The sequence below is a fragment of the Aquarana catesbeiana genome, linkage group LG01 (genome assembly GCF_042186555.1).
Source record: "Aquarana catesbeiana isolate 2022-GZ linkage group LG01, ASM4218655v1, whole genome shotgun sequence".
Taxonomy (NCBI): domain Eukaryota; kingdom Metazoa; phylum Chordata; class Amphibia; order Anura; family Ranidae; genus Aquarana; species Aquarana catesbeiana.
In genome coordinates this window covers 144,725,777-144,743,399 of record NC_133324.1, presented here as the reverse complement: position 1 = coordinate 144,743,399, position 17,623 = coordinate 144,725,777, and the positions used below count along the sequence as shown (strand labels likewise).

The following is a 17,623-nucleotide window of genomic DNA, read 5'->3' as shown; positions in this document are numbered from 1 at the left end:
TATATATTTACACCACCATATAGGGTACGCTACAAATGTTGGAGGTTGGTGAGGTGATGGCCCAGTCTGTCCTAGTATGCTCCAGGGGTCTCGCTTTGGGAATGGCGCATGGTCCTGGGTGTGTCTCTTCTCCTCTGGGGGGTCTTGGAATAATGGTTACATATGGATAACCACATGCATCTTAGGTAGGAAAAAGTGAAATGGTAAAGAAAAAATGTTACGTGTATTTGTATCTACTATTATTGTATACATTTACTCTTTTTGTTTTATAGATTGAAATATAGATTCTGTACTGCTCCCGATAGAGCGGCTTGGATCGCGAAGCACATAGAGCGCATCGGTGACCCTCTTCTCCTCCCTCTTTGTTAAGAAATCATTTGTTTATAGCACTATACATGGTCCATTTTTGGACAGAGCTTGTAGAGGTCTGGATATATGTTTTGGATACACCTATATCAATTATTCAGAATCTTTTCCCCCTCAGTTAACGTGTTTTATGTACAATCTTTTTATATTATGTTAAAATAAAATTATGCATGTTGATATGTGGCTGTCATTAATTGATACCTGATGCCGTAAAATCCCAAAAGTTTTAGTATTTAGTGATAGAAAAAACATATTGTTTATTGAACAAAAATGTCAAAAGAAGTACTGGTGTACTATGGAAAAAAAGTAAGTGGCCTCAGAAGCTGGTATTGCCCACCTAAAGCGGAATTAAACCAGTACAATACAGGCTCAGTGTACATAAACACTGGTTCCTGGGCCCCAACTTTTATTTTTTTATTTTTTGCAGACTTATTTCTGCTTTAATCAGAAATTATTTCTTACAGGCATTTTGCATAACTGCCCACCTGTCTATGACATCAATGACATTTCTTTCCACTTCAACTTGTAAAATTTAAGAGGTTTGCAGGTCTCCTTGTTTGAACTGCCCATTTCAAATCCCCCCAACAGTTTAATTGGGTCAAATTAAGGCTTTGACTAAATCAGTCCATAACCCTCCATTTGCTGTATTTTTAACCCTTCCTTGTTGGATTTGCTAGTGTGGTTTGGGTAATTATCACGTGGGAAGATCTATTTCTGGTTCAGCTTCAACTTGACAAATATCCTCATCAAGTACACTTTGATATGATGCAAAATTCATAGTTGACTCGATGACTGCAAGCTGCCCAGGCCCTGAAACGGCAACCCCAAACCATAACATGCCCACCTCCATGCATCCATCCATCTCTATAGCACTTTTACTGCTACAGGGCAGCAGCTGTGGGCAGAATCATGTATATATGTGATTCTGCATTTCCACCTGCAGGGAGCGCGGGTGCACTTCCGGCGGGCCACTTCTGCTGTGATAATCCACAGCAGAAGCTAATCTGCGAGTCCCGAGGACTCGATGTCCTCTGGCTCTCGCCGATTAGTAAAACACAAATAACTGAGATATGTAAACATGGCATATGTCAGTTGTGACAGGGGGGAAAGGGGCAAACCTGTTTTTCTGGAAAGCAGAGATAAGGATCACTCTCTTCCCCTAGTTAAAGCAGCACACAGTAAGCACAAAAACACCGGCTAGGCACACAGGTAACCCTTTGATCGCCCTAGATATTTAACCCCTTCCCATCCGGTGTCATTAGTAAAGTGCATATTTTTAGCACTGATCACTGTATTAGTCTCACTGGTTTCCAAAAAGCATCAAAAGTGTTAGTGTCCAACAATCCACTGCAATATCACAGTCCCGCTATAACCGACTGATCGCCGCCATTACTAGTATAAAAAAACAAGATTGTAAGCTCTAACGAGCATGACCCCTTAATGCCTCCAGTATTTTAGTGTAACTGTACTGTCTGCCCTCATGTTGCAAAGCGATGCACAAACTGTTGGCGCTATATAAATCATGTATAATATTAAAAATGATAATAAAAATTCCATAAAATATATCCTGTAGTTTGTAGACGCTATGTTTGCGTAAACCAATCATGATACCATTTGGGGATTTTTTTTTACAAAAAAGATGTAGCAGAATACATATTGGCCAAAATGTATGAAGAAATTAAATTAAAAAAAAAAAAAAATCTTGAATATGTTTTATAGCAGAAAGTAACAAATATTTTTTTTTTTTTTAAATTGTCTTTTTCTGTTTATAGTGCAAAAAATAAAAAATGCAGAGGTGATCAAATACCACCAAAAGAAAGCTATATTTGTGAGAAAAAAAATTACATACATTTTATTTGGGTACCGTGTCAGTTAAATTAATGCAGTGCCATATCGCAATAAGTGGCCTGGTCATGAAGGGGGTAAATCTTCCGGAGGTCTAGTGGTTAAGAGGTATTGACTGTTGCAAGATCTGTGACCATTTGCAAATGTATAAATGGAAATTGTCAGTTAGGGGGATTCTTCCTGAAGGAAAGTCAAAGATTTGCGCGTTTAAATAGGTTTAAAAAAAATTTACCAATTTCCATGGGGTGTACGTACTTTTTCACATAACCGTATGTCTGCCTTTGTTCACCTTCATTATATGTGAGCTGATAAATAATAGTTTACATAAAAAAATAACATTTTCTGGGTTCAGTGCAGTTTACAGGAAGTAACAAGGACACCGCATTTCTGTAAAGCACAACAGATATTTTCTGTTTTTGCTGAACACATTCTTTGTCTGAAAAAAAGAAAATGAATATAGCCACTACATCTAAGTATTGGCAAGCTGCAATAAATATTTAATTCTTGTTCTTCTGTTTAGTAAGTCTCTAAAGTGCAGATAAAACAATGGTATACAGTATGTTAAAGAATCTGCATGATTAACCCCTTCACACCGCCGTAACGCAAATATGCGGTCTTCGACTTCAAGGTGTTGTATTGGGGGGATGCCGGCAGTTGCAGGCATCACCCCGGTACCGTTTTTTAGAGCAGACGGTTGGATTTCTTATCATGACAATCAATGCGGCTAAGAAGCCGCTTGATGGCTACCACAAGCAGTGCAAGGGGATGTCCCCCCTCCACCTTTCACGGCTCGCCCCGACACTCCTGTCCCACCGGAGACCCGAACTATGCCGCAATCGGATTTAATCGGGTCTCTCATCTAGTAACCCAGAAGTGATGTCATGGCATCACTTCTGGTTTACTGAAGAATTGAAGGCGCCATATTTTTTAAAAAAAGACAGCATTCAAAACAGCCAAACTTGGCGTTTTGAATGATCTAAGCGCAAAGCAGGGATTTGGGGTCTTATAGACCCCAGATCCCGCCAAAAAGAGTACCCGTCACTGACTATTACTGTCACAAGGGATGTTTACATTCCTTGTGAAGGCAATAAAATAAACACACATTTTAAAAAAGGGACAGTGTCAAAAATTTAAATAAAAAAAAAAATAAAAATTTAAAGCGCCCCATCCCTCCGTGCTCGCACGCAGAAGCAAACGCATACACAAGTGTCACTCGCAAATGTAAACTGTTTAAACCACACGTGAGGTATCGCCGCGATCATTAGAGCGAGAGCAAAAATTCTAGCACTAAAATTTTTAAGGTGTCGCATATGGAGATTTTTAAGTACCAAAGTGTGTCGCCATTCCACGAGCAAGCGCAATTTTAAAGCATGACATGTTCGGTATCTATTTACTCGCCGTTACATTTTTCACATTATACAAAAAAAATTGGCATAACTTTAATGTTTTTTTTTTTAATTCATGAAAGTGTACTTCTTTGTCACAGTGTGACATAAAATAGGGCAACAATTGCCATTTTATTCTTTAAGGTCTCTGCTAAAAAAATATAATATTTGGGGGTTCTAAGTAATTTTCTAGCAAAAAAATACTGATTTTAGCTTGTAAGAAACAAGTGTCAGAAAAAGGCTTAGGCATGAAGGGTAAACCCATCCAAGTATGGTAATTTATTCTGTCCATGTTCGACTCTTCCGGGGTTACACTGTGTCTTTGTGTGGGGGCAGCCATGTTGGTAGAGGAATAGGCTTTGCTTCTCATGTTAGAGTTGCCCCCCCTGATGAATGGTGGTCTGAGAACTGATGGGGAAACATTCAAGAAACAGAAGGAAAGTTGAAGGCTGCCCAGATGTACCGAAGGATGGAAACTCATTTTTTAACAATGCATGTGGTTTTCATTTGGGGAAGCCCATTCATTCCAAAATTGCAGGTTAAAAGCAAACAACATTTTTAAGTCTTTTCGAACAACATTCGTCAAGTCATCAAATGTACATTTATACAAATGTTTATTTGAAGATCTACTAATGTATGGCCAGCTTTAGAATCCCACACAGCAGATGTACAGCTATGAGGCATGGAAAAGCTAGGAACACTTACTAGGAAATGCACTGCTATCTTTCAGAAGAAATTCAAGACAAAAGTTTGATTTTTCAAGGTACTGCTTAGGCATGATTAACATATCTAGGTAAGCCTATAAGGCAGCTTGCATGTAGGTAAAGAAAAAAATCTTACTTTAGAAGCAGCCAGTGATGTCACCACTGCATGCACACTACGCTCTCAATGGATGAAATGCCGTCCATGGAGAGAGCTGTGCCACGGCTGTGACTCGACCAAGAGTGATGTAATTGCAGCTCAGCCATTCAAACATGCTAAAGACAGAAAAGAAGATTTATCTACCTAACTCTCTACTCCTCTGTGCTGCTAGACCGATCCTCCCAGCGTCCTCTACTCCATACACCGACGGGCTAAGGTTCTTATGGCATCAAGCCCTGCACTGGACAAGATGATGCTGAGGGACAGTCCACCACTGGTGCATGGAGGAGCACCATCTGGCAGGTGAGTGGAGGATCAGATAAGTAAAATAATTTCTCTTCTTCTCTAGAATAAATGAGACATTAAACCTTGCAGTGCGAGCTCAGCCGAACTGCAAGGGATCATTTTTAAGTTACCTGGAGTTTAAAATTAAAGTGGATCTCCACCCAAAAGGAGAAGTTCTGCTTTAAGGACTCGTCCTCAATTTGGACAGGTACCCACTCTCACTTCCGCTCCGACCACCTAGGCAATCAGAAACAAAAGTTCTCCTCCCTCCCTTCCCCCTACAGTCTTTTGTGACATGCGACACGTTCCAGAGAACTGCTTGACCATTCATGATGCGCAGCGGGCACCCAGCTGTGAAGCCGCAAGCTGTCACAGCCGGGTGCCCATAGTTAGGATGCCGGTGCCAAGGAAAGAAGACAGCAGGTGAAACCAAATGGGATGAGCACACCACTGGATCGTGGGACAGGTGAGTCACTGTTTTTTTTAAAAGTCAGCAGCTACAGTTTTTGCAGCTGCTGACTTATTTTTTTCACTGAAATCTGAAGCTCCTCTTTAAGAATGCTTTGTTTAGGAAAAGCACCTTACCTGATGGAGAAAGCCAAAATAATGGCATCATCAACTGCAACACTCAAGGCCAAAAGACACTTTTTTACCAGAATGCTATAATACACCATACTTAAAGTGGTTGTTAACCCACTTTCAGTAATTTACATACTCAGTTCTGTATCTTAATACAGTGCCCCCCTGTCTCTGCGTTTCATTAAAAAATTACCTCCTTCACCGTATCTCACGGCAGCTCCCAGCGCTCATGTAACCAGCTGTGTCTCCTCCCCGCCTGTCTTGCAGAAGCAGCTGGACTGAGATTTCCCCACGTGAGGAGGGCAGAGGAGACAGACACAGGAGAGCAAGCTGTGGATGACGGAGGCACGCAAACAGACCACGGTATCAGGAATTCTGCAGCCATGATTATCGTGGTCTGTTTGCAGAGGGGGGGTATAGCCAGGCAGGAACAGCCAGGTAGTACAGGTGTTACAGGGTGCCAAATTACACAGCACAAGCACTGTGCTTTGTAACATGCTTTAAAGGAACAGAATCTGTTTTTTGGGGGGTTAAACGCTTTAAACAAAAAGAAATTTCCTTTACAAAAAGTGAAAATTATACTTACTTTGGATTATGAAGTATCTTTTCCAAATGAAATTCTTTAAGATATGTAATAAGTGCAGCTAAAGAACAAATCACAGCTCTGTCCAGTTTCAGAATCTGGGCTAATCTTTCAGAGCTCGAACCTTAAAAAAAAAAAAAAAAAAAAAAAAAGATTTTTAATTAGAAATACTTTAAAATTGCAAAAGGTTTTAAAACGTTTATTTCTTGATTTAAAGCATTCCATAGTTTTCAAACAAATAGAATATTTCAAGGCTATGTTTTTTATTGAAAATGGATACTAATAAAATGACCAAACATTCAGCTCTTTGGTAAAGTAAAACTCATTCACCAGTCCCTGTCAGACAACAAGGTGAGAAATGGCCTTTTATCTTTCCATTCTGTTTAAGGACAGCATCAAAAATGTCATGTGTAAAGGCCAGTACTCAAAGCAAGCAAAAGCTGTGGCTTAGTCTAAAGGAAATCTCATAAACCATTAAGGCTCCATGCACACTGGCTAAAAAACGTTGCTTCTACAGAAGTTTTGTGTTCTGCCTGTAGAAGCAACTCAATGTTATCCTATGTGTCCATGCACATTAGGACGTTAAGAGGCATATTTTAAGCTCAATGAGGCAAGAAAGAAAAAAACCTTCTATTTCACTTTTCTGATTGGAGCTTAATGGCAGAAAAAACGTAAAACTTTCCTAAACTCATCTAAACTCTGTACAAAAAATGCTCTATATGAGCGTTTTTTTTTTTTTCAAATATTATTTTATTAAACTTCAGGAAAGGGCGGGGCACCAATAAGACAATATTACCATTCAACAAAGACGAGGTCACAGCCTCGTGTCATCAGATCACATCAGACAAGGATATAGACAGAGTGAGTATACATGTGCAAGTGATCTTCTACATAAGTTACTAATCATCTTGCATTTTTATATATCAACTTATAAGTTAGTTAACCTGTGTAATGTGATCTTTCTAGAAATAGGGTCGTCCAATCCTATTTTCCAGTTTTCCCTTAATGAATGGGAGAAGAAAAAAGAAAAGGAAGGGGGGAATACAGAGCGTAGCAGCTAGACATGAGAGAGGAAAAAGGGAAGGATATGGTGGGGAAAGGAAGGGGGGAGGGAGAATAGGGACAAGGGTTAGGCGTAGCCATGGCCCTAAACAGCAGGGCTACTTTGTCTTTTGCTTGCATGCAGAGGACTCATGTTCCGTATACAGCTTGTAGTTCTTCTGAGAATATAAACATATTCCAAAGATCCCATGTCTTTTTATACGTCTCATGTTTGTTTTGTACTGTAATGCCCCGTACACACGGTCGGACTTTGTTCGGACATTCCGACAACAAAATCCTAGGATTTTTTCCGACGGATGTTGGCTCAAACTTGTCTTGCATACACACGGTCACACAAAGTTGTCGGAAAATCCGATCGTTCTAAACGCGGTGACGTAAAACACGTACGTCGGGACTATAAACGGGGCAGTGGCCAATAGCTTTCATCTCTTTATTTATTCTGAGCATGCGTGGCACTTTGTCCGTCGGATTTCTGTACACACGATCGGAATTTCCGACAACGGATTTTATCTCCTGCTCTCCAACTTTGTGTGTCGGAAAATCCGATGGAAAATGTCCGATAGTGGTCGGGGGGGTTTTGTTGCTTCCAGAACAGGGGAATGCATGATTTAGCAGCATTTAGGTGTCGCAGAATAGATTTTTTATAGACTATGGTGGATATTGTTGATATGTGTAATAGAAAAAACGCTGGTTCATTTGGGATTGGATACTAAATTTTTGGAAGATAGTTTGGACAGTCGTCAGTTTAAGGCAAGCCCAGAATATATGCAAAATTGTCCCTACTTATTTTGGCATCTCCAGCAGAGTTCAGATGTGTCGGGAAAGATGGCATGTAGACGACTAGACATTAGATACCATCTCATAAGTACTTTGAAGTTAGTCTCTTGAATTTTGGTGCACAGTGATGATTTGAGGGCAACTCCTATCATATTTTGTTTTTGGGGTGTTGTGAAGGTACATTGGAGATCAGTTTCCCATCTTGCTAGGCATGGTAGTTGTTCCGGGGGGGTGTTCAGGAGTGTGTACGCTTTGGAGACAAACTTGGGGCAGTTGATCTGTCCCAGAGCGGTATTCCTCGAAGGTGGTCAACTGTCTATTGAAGTTCAGAGGGTTGGGTATAGAGTGAAGGAAATGATGCATCTGTGCTGCATTCCAGAACGTGAGCGGAAAGGGTCCTGTGGGGTCCCCCAGCTCCGCTATGGTGGGCCATCTTCCCTCAATCACAAACCTGGAGGCCTGTTCACAGTTGTCCCGTAGCATTTTAAACAAGGTTGGTGATAGTCCTGCAGCAGTTGTCAAAGATGTTGGGAAGGTAACCTGGGAACATTGTCTCAGTGTGGTTCCAATCAGTGGGTGGGATTTCATTGCCAAGGGCAGTGAGTCGTAGCGCCATAACGCCCCTTTCAAGGGGATATCTGACTGGTTCTGTTCTATCTTTCTATCTGTACACAAAGTTTTAAGTCCGAGTGTCGACCTCAATCAATGGCTATACCCAGATGGATTGCTTGATAATACTTACGAATGTTGGGTAGCGCTATGCCCCCATAAAGTTTCAGGAGGGATAGCTGGGTTCGTGGTATACGTGGCTTTTTCTGTGCCCATTCAAAGCAGGTAAATATGGCCTGGACTTGTTTGAGATAGGAGAGATGCATTTGAATCGGTAGGGCTTGGAAGAGAAATAAAAATTTTGTAAAATGCTCATTTTTATTAGGTTACACCTCCCAAACCATGAGTGAAGGCCTGTTTTATGATCGTTGTTTTACTCCCAAGAGAACAGACCTTTTTTTAAGACCAGTGTGCATTAAGCCTTAGGCTTAATGTACACGGGACGTTTTTACAACCTCTACTGAATGATTTAACTTGACAGATAGTAACCCACGTTTAAAACCTCCCTTTTTTCACGTTTGCGTTTAGAAGCATTTGAACAAAAAAAGTTTGTTTTTTTCTCTCAAAATAGCCAAAAATGAAAAACGCCTGTAAACGAAAAGTGACTAAATGTGAGTTACCGCGTTTAGCGCTTGAAATGCCTCTAAACTCAGTGTCTGAACTAATTTTTTTGCTTTCCAAAAAAGGCCTCTAAACTCAACTGCCTAGAAACCACTATAAACAACACTGTGTACATGTATTGATAAGATAACAGAGGAGAGTTCAGGGCCAGCTGAAAAAAATGTCCAACTGCTCCTAAACGTCCGTTTACCAGCAGCAGTGTAGATGAGGCCTTAAGAGTTCTAATAAATAATCTAGAATGAAGAAGAAGCCCAGCATAAACTAACAAAACTAGTAGTCTTGGAATGACTGGTGCAAACCATTAAGGCTTCATGTATCATGAATGATGGAACTTGACAGCTAGTAACCGATGTTTAAAAACTTCTGTTGTACCGTGTTTAGAAGCATTTCTTGCATTGCAAATGGTCAGAAATGTATCTGAAAAGAAGCAATAAGAACAGTTCCTTCCGCATGGACATTTTCATTTAGGGGTGTACTCACTTTTGTTGCTAGCGGTTTAGATATTAATGGCTGTGTGTTGTGTAATTTTGAGGGGACAGCAAATTTACACTGTTATACAAGCTGTTCACTACTTTACATTGTAGCAAAGTGCCATTTCTTCAGTGCTGTCACTTGAAAAGATATAATATAATATTTACAAAAATGTGAGGGATGTACTGCATGTGTGTATATATAGATATATATCTATATATAGATACATATATATCTATATGTATATATCGATATATAGCTATATATACACACACACATACATATTATATATTATATATATTATACAGGGAGTAACACATTACTTGTTGCAGGCTGGCAACGCTAACCTGCCGATTCAGAATTATCAACAGAGTTGTCTTTCAGTTGGCTTTTGGACTTGCTGTCAGGTTTCTCAATGTGGGTCCAAACCAATGTGATCACCATGGCAGCCAATCATGGTGATCAAATGTACATGGGCTCATCTTTAAAATAAACCTGGAGATGCAAAAGTTGCATGAAGATACTATAGTACCTTTGTTTAACACTGCAATTAAAAGATTCAATTACAGTATTAGAAACAAAATTAATTGTTTTTTTTTATAAAAGTATAGTTTCCCCCACATATTGGTCAAAGTGAATAATAAATGGTCTTGATTATTGTGTACCAAATAAAAGTCTAAATAGACAACAAAAATGATTATTTAGGTAGGCAAATTATACTTACAACATTACTCTCAAGTTAAAACGTATCTAAATTCAAAAAAATGCATTGCAGGTTACTAGTCCCTAAATGTGGTGGCTGCATTAGTTTTCTTTTTTTTTTTCTCTTTTTTTTTTTTTATTTAGGTATTTTCCTTTTTTAACCACCAATATATTTTCTCTACCTATACAGTTTGGTCCCTTTTTAAAAATGTTAAAGAAGCCAAATACATTGAGGTCAGTAAGGGTTCCGTGTGTCATGCTATGAGTCACACAACTGAAAGAATATTGAATTACTTTATGGATCTGCTTGCTGCAAAGTCTTCCCTCAAAATCAGTGCTGGTTTATGTCCTACAGGGACACAACTATAGAAAATGTTATATTTATATTATGAGGCTGCACACAGGGGTGATCCTGTGTTATAGACGCCAAGTAAAACAATAGGACAATTACATACAAAAACAACAATGCAGAAAAATCGGTTCCATTTATCAAATTCCACATTTTGTCACAATGAATAATGAAACAACGTTTACATTGATGGAATGTTATAGCTAGAAAAACAATACACTAGCCTAAGAATAATCAAAATATACACAGTCAGTGATGTGCATATAATCTAATTAATAAACAGTAACAGGTTAATAACAAAAGTGGATTTAGAGTGGCAGTAAACTTTTTTTTTTTTAAACGGCTCCCTGTAGGTTTGTGCCATAATGTAACCGTTTCCGGACCGCCCACTGCGGGCCCACTATATACTGCGGCAGGGTGGCCCGGCTGTGCGAAATCACGTACCTGTACGTGATTTCGTGCACGAGGTCTGGGGCGCACATGTGCGCCGCCGGCGACATGCTCCCACTGCGATTGGACACAACAGGAGCCAATTAGCACCGCCGGAGACCTGCAATCTGTCAGAGGAAAAACACAACGGCGGTCTGCTGATGTAAGCAAGGCAGAGCGCCATTCTGTGAGGGAAGAAAAGGGAGATCATGTGTTACTGCTAAGCAGAAACACGGATCTCTGTTTTCCTCCAGTCACAGCATCTCCCACACAAGTAGAAAGCATTCCCTAGGAGCGCACTTAACCCTTTGATCGCCCCTGATGTTAACCCCTTCCTTGCCAGTGTCATTTATACAGTGACAGTGCAATTTTTTTTTTAGCACTGATCACTGTATTGGTGTCACTGGTCCCCAAAAAGTGTCACTAAGACCCCATATACACTATTAGATTTTCTGCATATTTTTGTCTTCAGATTTACCAAAACCATATAATAATAATAATATGAGGTCAAACCTTAAGAGTTTCAATTTGTATGCAATCAGGAAGGTCCTTGCACTACATGGTTTTGGTAAATCTGAAGACAAAAATCTGCAGAAAATCAAATAGTGTGTATTAGCGTCAGGTGTCAGATGCAATCCCGCCAAAAAAAACGCTAAAAAAGTTCATAAAAATATAGCATAATTTGTAGACACTATAACTTTTGTGCAAACCAATCAATATACGATTATTATAGCGCAAAAAAATAAAAACTGCAGAGGTGATCAAATATCACCAAAAGAAAGTTCTATTTGTGAGAAAAATGGTACAGTGCCACACGATCGCGCAATTGACAGTTAAAGAAACAGCGCCGTATCGCAAAAAATGGCCTGGTCAAGTACGGCGGTAAAACCTTCCGGGGATGAAGTAGGTAAAATACAACATTTTAAAAAGGTGCAACACTCTAAAACTCCTTACTAAAACTAATATGGACCAAATCGTGCAACCTATTAAATATACTGTGCACATGTGAGAAATAATTATTAATAAACAAGCTTCCTTTTTTGTTTTATTTAATGTCTCCAATATACACAGTGCCTCATAAATAAATATATAAGTTATATACCTTTATACCACATAAAATCATACAGATTTTTCCCCAATTCTGCTGCATCATATCTTACATGTAACCAGTTCACAATATAATGCAAGGTGGCTATTTTTCAACATATGTTCTCAGGAATCCCTGAAGCTGTCCTATAGATGAAACGCGCTAAGTAGGCTACACTTGTGACGTCACATCCGCCAACTGGAACGCAGCCACCATCTTGGAATCGTCCGGCGGACTAGGCTTTACATACAAGTGTGTGTTTTCCTATGCTATGTAAGTGTGCACTCTGGATTTGTTCTCCTTTTTAACCACTTGCCGACCAGCCGCCGTCATACTGCGGCAGGTCAGCTCGTTACCACGAATCGCCATACCGGTATGTCAACTCCTTTAAGAGCCGCACGATGGGGAAACTGAAGCGCGTGGCCAGCTGCCACAATGTCCACCAGCCACTCGCGATCGCTCCACATAGAGCCAGAACGGGGATCTGTCAACAAACAAACAGATCCCTGTTCTGACTGGGAAGTACAGAGTGATCGTCTGTTCCCAGTGATTAGGAACAGCAATCTCTCCGTACTCCTGATCAGTCCCATCCCTTCCCCCAGTTAGAAACACCTCCCAGGGAACACATTTAACCCCTTGATCACCAGTAGTGTTAACCCCTTCCCTGCCAGTGTCATTTATACAGTAATCAGTGCATCTTTATAGCACAGATTGCTGTATAAATGTCACTGGTCCCAAAAAAAAGTGTCAAAAGTGTCTGATTTCCCCGCCGCAATGTCGCAAAATAATAAAAATGCCATAAATCTATCCCCTATTTTGTAGACGAAATACATTTTGAGCCAACCAATCAATATGCGCTTATTGCGATTTTTATTTACCAAAAATATGTAGAATACATATTGCCCTAAACTGATGAAGAAATTTGTATTTTACATTTTTTGGGGATATTAATTATAGCGAAAAGTAAAAAAATTTTTTTTTTTTTCAAAATTGTCTTTTTTTGTTTATAGCACAAAAAATAAAAACCACAGAGGTGATCAAATCCCACCAAAAGAAAGCTCTATTTGTGGGGAAAAAAAGGACATCAATTTTGTTTTGGTACAGAGTTGCACGACCGCGCAATTGTCAGTTAAAGCGATGCAGGGCCGGACTGCAAAAAATAGCCTGGTCATTAAGGGGTAGAATCTTCCGGTCCTTAATTGGTTAAAGGGGAAGTTCAGCCTGAGCTCGTTTGGCTGGGCTTCTCCTATGGGTCACAGGAGTGCAATTCGTTTTGCACTCCTGTGGCCCATTTTCAGCAGAGAGTGGTCTGAAGTCCGCTCTCTGCTGATGTCACTGAAATCAGTCCAGTCACCGCATCATCATGACAAAGTCTGGATCTGCCAGGGGCCTGGACTGACAACCATCTCAGCCAATCCCCGCCCCTCCTCCAGTGAGCTTGGAGGAGCAGAGCGGAGAGATGCTGATTGACAGTCAGCAGCTCTCTGCTCGTGGATCTTGAGAACTGAGTCATCGGCGATGTTCGATCGCTTGGTTCTCAGTGCAGAGGCGCCGGGGGACAGATGCAGCATCGGACCGATGCTGCATCCACCTAGGTAAGTATAAATGGGCAAAAAAAAGCAAAAACCATACTTCTCTTTTAAATAAACGGTAATACACCTGGAGGCTGGAGACTGATTATTTGGTATGGTATTGAGCAGTAGGCGAGGCAGACAGCTCGGCTGACCTCGGGCCTTTCCGGCCATTTCCGAGGCTCTCCGGGGCCCCCCACCTCTGGCCGCATGCGGTATTGCATGCCATTGAAGTCAATGCGGAACAAATTATTTTCGTTTCCATTGACTTCAATGGGGAAACTCGCTTTGATATGCGAGTACTTTGGGTTACGAGCATTCTCCTGGAATGGATTATTCTCGTAATCTGAGGTTCCACTATATAAAAAATAATATGCAAAGTGGTTGGAGGGAAGCTGCAGAATGGAAAAGATGTTTTTATTATTTTATTAAAGATTATGTGAGCAGACTGCAGTTCCTCTTTAAACACTGTGCAGCAGAAAGTCAGGTGATTTAAGGGAGGACCACGCTGTATCCGAGGTTCTTGGTATAATAACTGAGGTTGAGGTGGGGGGCATGTAGTCTTTTCAAAAGGTATGACTGTACTTCAATACCTCTAAGTATACTAAAGGACACAGTTGAAAGAGGCAACAACTGCTTTGCTCAACCTTTAGGCTGGGTTCACATACAGTATATGCGAATTGGATGCATTTTTTAACCTCATCCAATTCACATAACATGGGATAAAGCCTGTTGACACATGTGCGGGACGACCGCGGTGTGGTTTTGAAAAAGGTTCTGTGCGTTTTTGGGTTTCGGTTCCGGTGCGAATTCAGGGAAAAACTTGCACCCGATTTGTACCTGAACCGTTGAACTGAAACGCACCGGACTCTGGACTGCAAACTGCAGCCGCATATATGTGAACCCAGCCTTAGAAAACAAAATCTGGGAATCCTTTACTATGTATTAAAAGTTTAACCATATAAACTAAACAAACTATTAAAGCTAAACCAAAACCATTCCAGTTTTTAAAGTACCGTAATCTTTCAGATATTTTTCATTGGTAATGAATTTACATTTTAAAAAGAGAAATACGAGACATTTAAACAAATTGCACTGGTGTAACAGAGCATTATGAGTTTTTAAATACAGAGCAAAGTTGGAAGTGGTTTGCTTTTAAGTCATCACTCTCTAGCTGAATTTTCGAATACTCATATGGCAGGGTGTGGAGATTAGTCTCTAATATGGAGCTCCAAAAACAATAGGCTATTTTAGAAAACAAAAGTAAAGACTAGCATGAAAAACACACAGAAAGGAACCTAGATATCTGAAGCTTGGTCAACTCTCGAGACCGGAAAAAAAAAGGTCTTTGGACAAAATTTTATACAAGCAGGGACAATACAAATCAGAAATCTGTTTTATCTCATGAAATATACTTTGAAAACTAAATTGAAATCAAGAATTGCTCATCAAAATTCTAGTACATAGTGTCTGTTCTAGCAATAATAAGCTCTCTTTATAAGATATTATTATCTAAGTGTCTTACACATAAAATTGGAAGCCCTGGCAGAAAACTATAAATACAGAGTTAAAGAAATACAGCTCTGCTCAAAAATACTGCTTTTAAAAGATGAACTATAATCAATAAAATACATATAAAAAAGCTTTTTTTACCAAATCACTCTCCAATCTCCAAATCAATTTCGTGAAATCCAGGGCACTAAACGTCTCCCTGTCTGCATTAACTGTGACACTATGCCAAGCTAATTTTCCCTTTGGCTGGGATCCACACGCCATCACCTATCTTGGTATCCAGCTACCGGTAAAACTAGCAGATCCATTTTCTAGAAATTTCCTCCCTATGCTTAAAACCATCCAACAAGATCTCCAAAATGGAACCAGGGCCCCCTCTCATGGTTCGGGAGAGCAGCAATTGTGAAAATGAATATCCTTCCCAGACTCCTCTATCTCTTACAGACTTTACCGATTAAAAGTTTGTTAACGTTTTTTTTTTTTTACACATATAAACAGATATGCAAAAACTTCACCTGGGCCTTCAAACACCCTCGCTTGGGCTGGGATAGACTAGTGATTCCTACACTGAAAGGAGGAATTGGATTTCCTGATATCCATAGGTACTGCTGGTCGTGCCACTTGGCTAGAATAGTTGACTGGCATCTCCACGCAAAGACTAAAGACTGGATCAGACTTGAGGAATCTTTCTCCCGGTTGCCAATCCACCACTTACCGTGGATCAGACCTAACGGGATCCCTAGGGAAAGCACTGTTCACCCCCTAATTGGCGCTACCATACAGAATTTCCAGGCGGTGTGTAAAAAGTTGAATCTAGCCTCTTCACCCGGGCCACTAACCCCTATCGACCGAAACCCAGACTTCCCACCATGGCTTACAGAGCTCCCCACACATAGCCTACACGCTATTAGGGCATTAGGACCTAATAGCCCTAATGGGCAGAAACCTTCTTTGACCAGGGTGGGATCTTTCAAGCACTCTACACCCGATACCCGGACCAAAACATTCCTTTCTTCAAATTCCTGCAGATTAAACACTTCTTAAATAGCTCCAAACCACTCTCCAACTGGTACAGAGACTGCAATCTCTTTGAAGCAATCTGCACCAGATCGGAACCCCAAAGACACTTGATATCAGATATGTATTCTCTACTATTGGCAGGTAGCAATCCCAAAGACAACGCGACTAGCCAACAATGGGAAAGGGAACTTGCAATAGATATATCAAAGGAGGACTGGGAGCGAATACACATCCATATACACAAAGGGTCCACGAACGTTTCCGCACAGGAAAATGGATTCAAAATCTACTCAAGGTGGTATAGGACCCCGGATAGAATCTGTAATTTCCATCCCAGTGTTTCTCCACTATGTTGGAGATGCAACACAGACCGCAGTTCTATGCTCCACATATGGTGGGACTGCCCACTGATACAACCCTATTGGAAAGAAGTACACTGCTCAATTTCTCATATCATGACCTACACCCCAGATTTCACACTGGCTCAATATCTACTTCACCACACATCCTTACCCCAATCAATCTACAAACGATCCCTCACCCTACACCTCATCAATGCATCCAAACTGTGTATATCTATACACTGGAAGGTTAGCTTCCCCCCTAGTATCTCAGAATGGCTTCAACGTGCATGGAGGATCGCCAAAATGGAAGACTTAATCCAACAGGCGAGAGAGACTCTAATGAAATTCCACAAAACATGGGCCTGCTGGAATCATTTCACAGAATTTGCGGAATTCTGCAGTCTATCAAACGTAACACTATAGCTTGACCTGGGGGCACTTACACAGTGTCAGATAACTAATTTGGATAACTAACTGCACACTTACACTTCACCCCCTGTACCCCATTCTTCCCATACCCTTCCTTTCCCATAACAGAAATTAAAGTTCCCTGATTCTTGAACTAAACCAGCCATAATACACATAACTCCAATCTTCTCCCTTAAAACCCATCCCCGACGAGTGATCTGATGTACATGTGCTACCCGAGATGTAGAGTGACTCAAATATACCACTCAGAGAACCGGTAAAATAACATAAGGACCGGTTGTAAGCACCCCCACCCACAGTTTGTTCCCAATAGGGATGTTGTTTGGGTGCCTTGGTGGCGAGTCCGGTTTCTCTACAAACTCCTCAGAGTCCCTCAGCTGTCTCAACTTATTACCCTATGGCAGGCATGTCCAAAGTCCGGCCCTCAGGCCAATCGCGGCCCGCGTTCCGGTTTCGGATGGCCCGCCTGGTGATTTTGACATATATATCTTTTGTGGCCCCCAACGAATCCCCGAGCGCCGGGGGCCACAAAAGATAAATGCTGGCTGCCTTGGAGGGACGGGACGAGCGCCGTACATACAGGAGTATTTCCTGTTTACACGGCGTCCTGTGTAAAGGGAAGTCCCGTCTCCTCCACAGCCATTGGACAACTGTTCTGTCCATGACAGGAGGCGGGACTTCAATTAAAGAGGCTGCCGAGAAAACAGGCGTTTCTCCTGTATGTCTGTTGGCACTC

The 17,623-nt window shown here is 40.9% G+C and overlaps 1 protein-coding gene across 1 annotated transcript in view; it reads right to left on the bottom strand.

The window, feature by feature from the left end:
• The window catches only part of MSH3 (mutS homolog 3), a 322,177-nt gene that overhangs the window by 206,475 nt on the left and 98,079 nt on the right, over positions 1-17,623 (bottom strand). Inside the window, exon 10 of the mRNA XM_073624435.1 lies at positions 5,908-6,028. Within this exon, the coding sequence (XP_073480536.1) occupies positions 5,908-6,028 (121 nt within the window). The remainder of the gene's footprint in view (positions 1-5,907; positions 6,029-17,623) is intronic.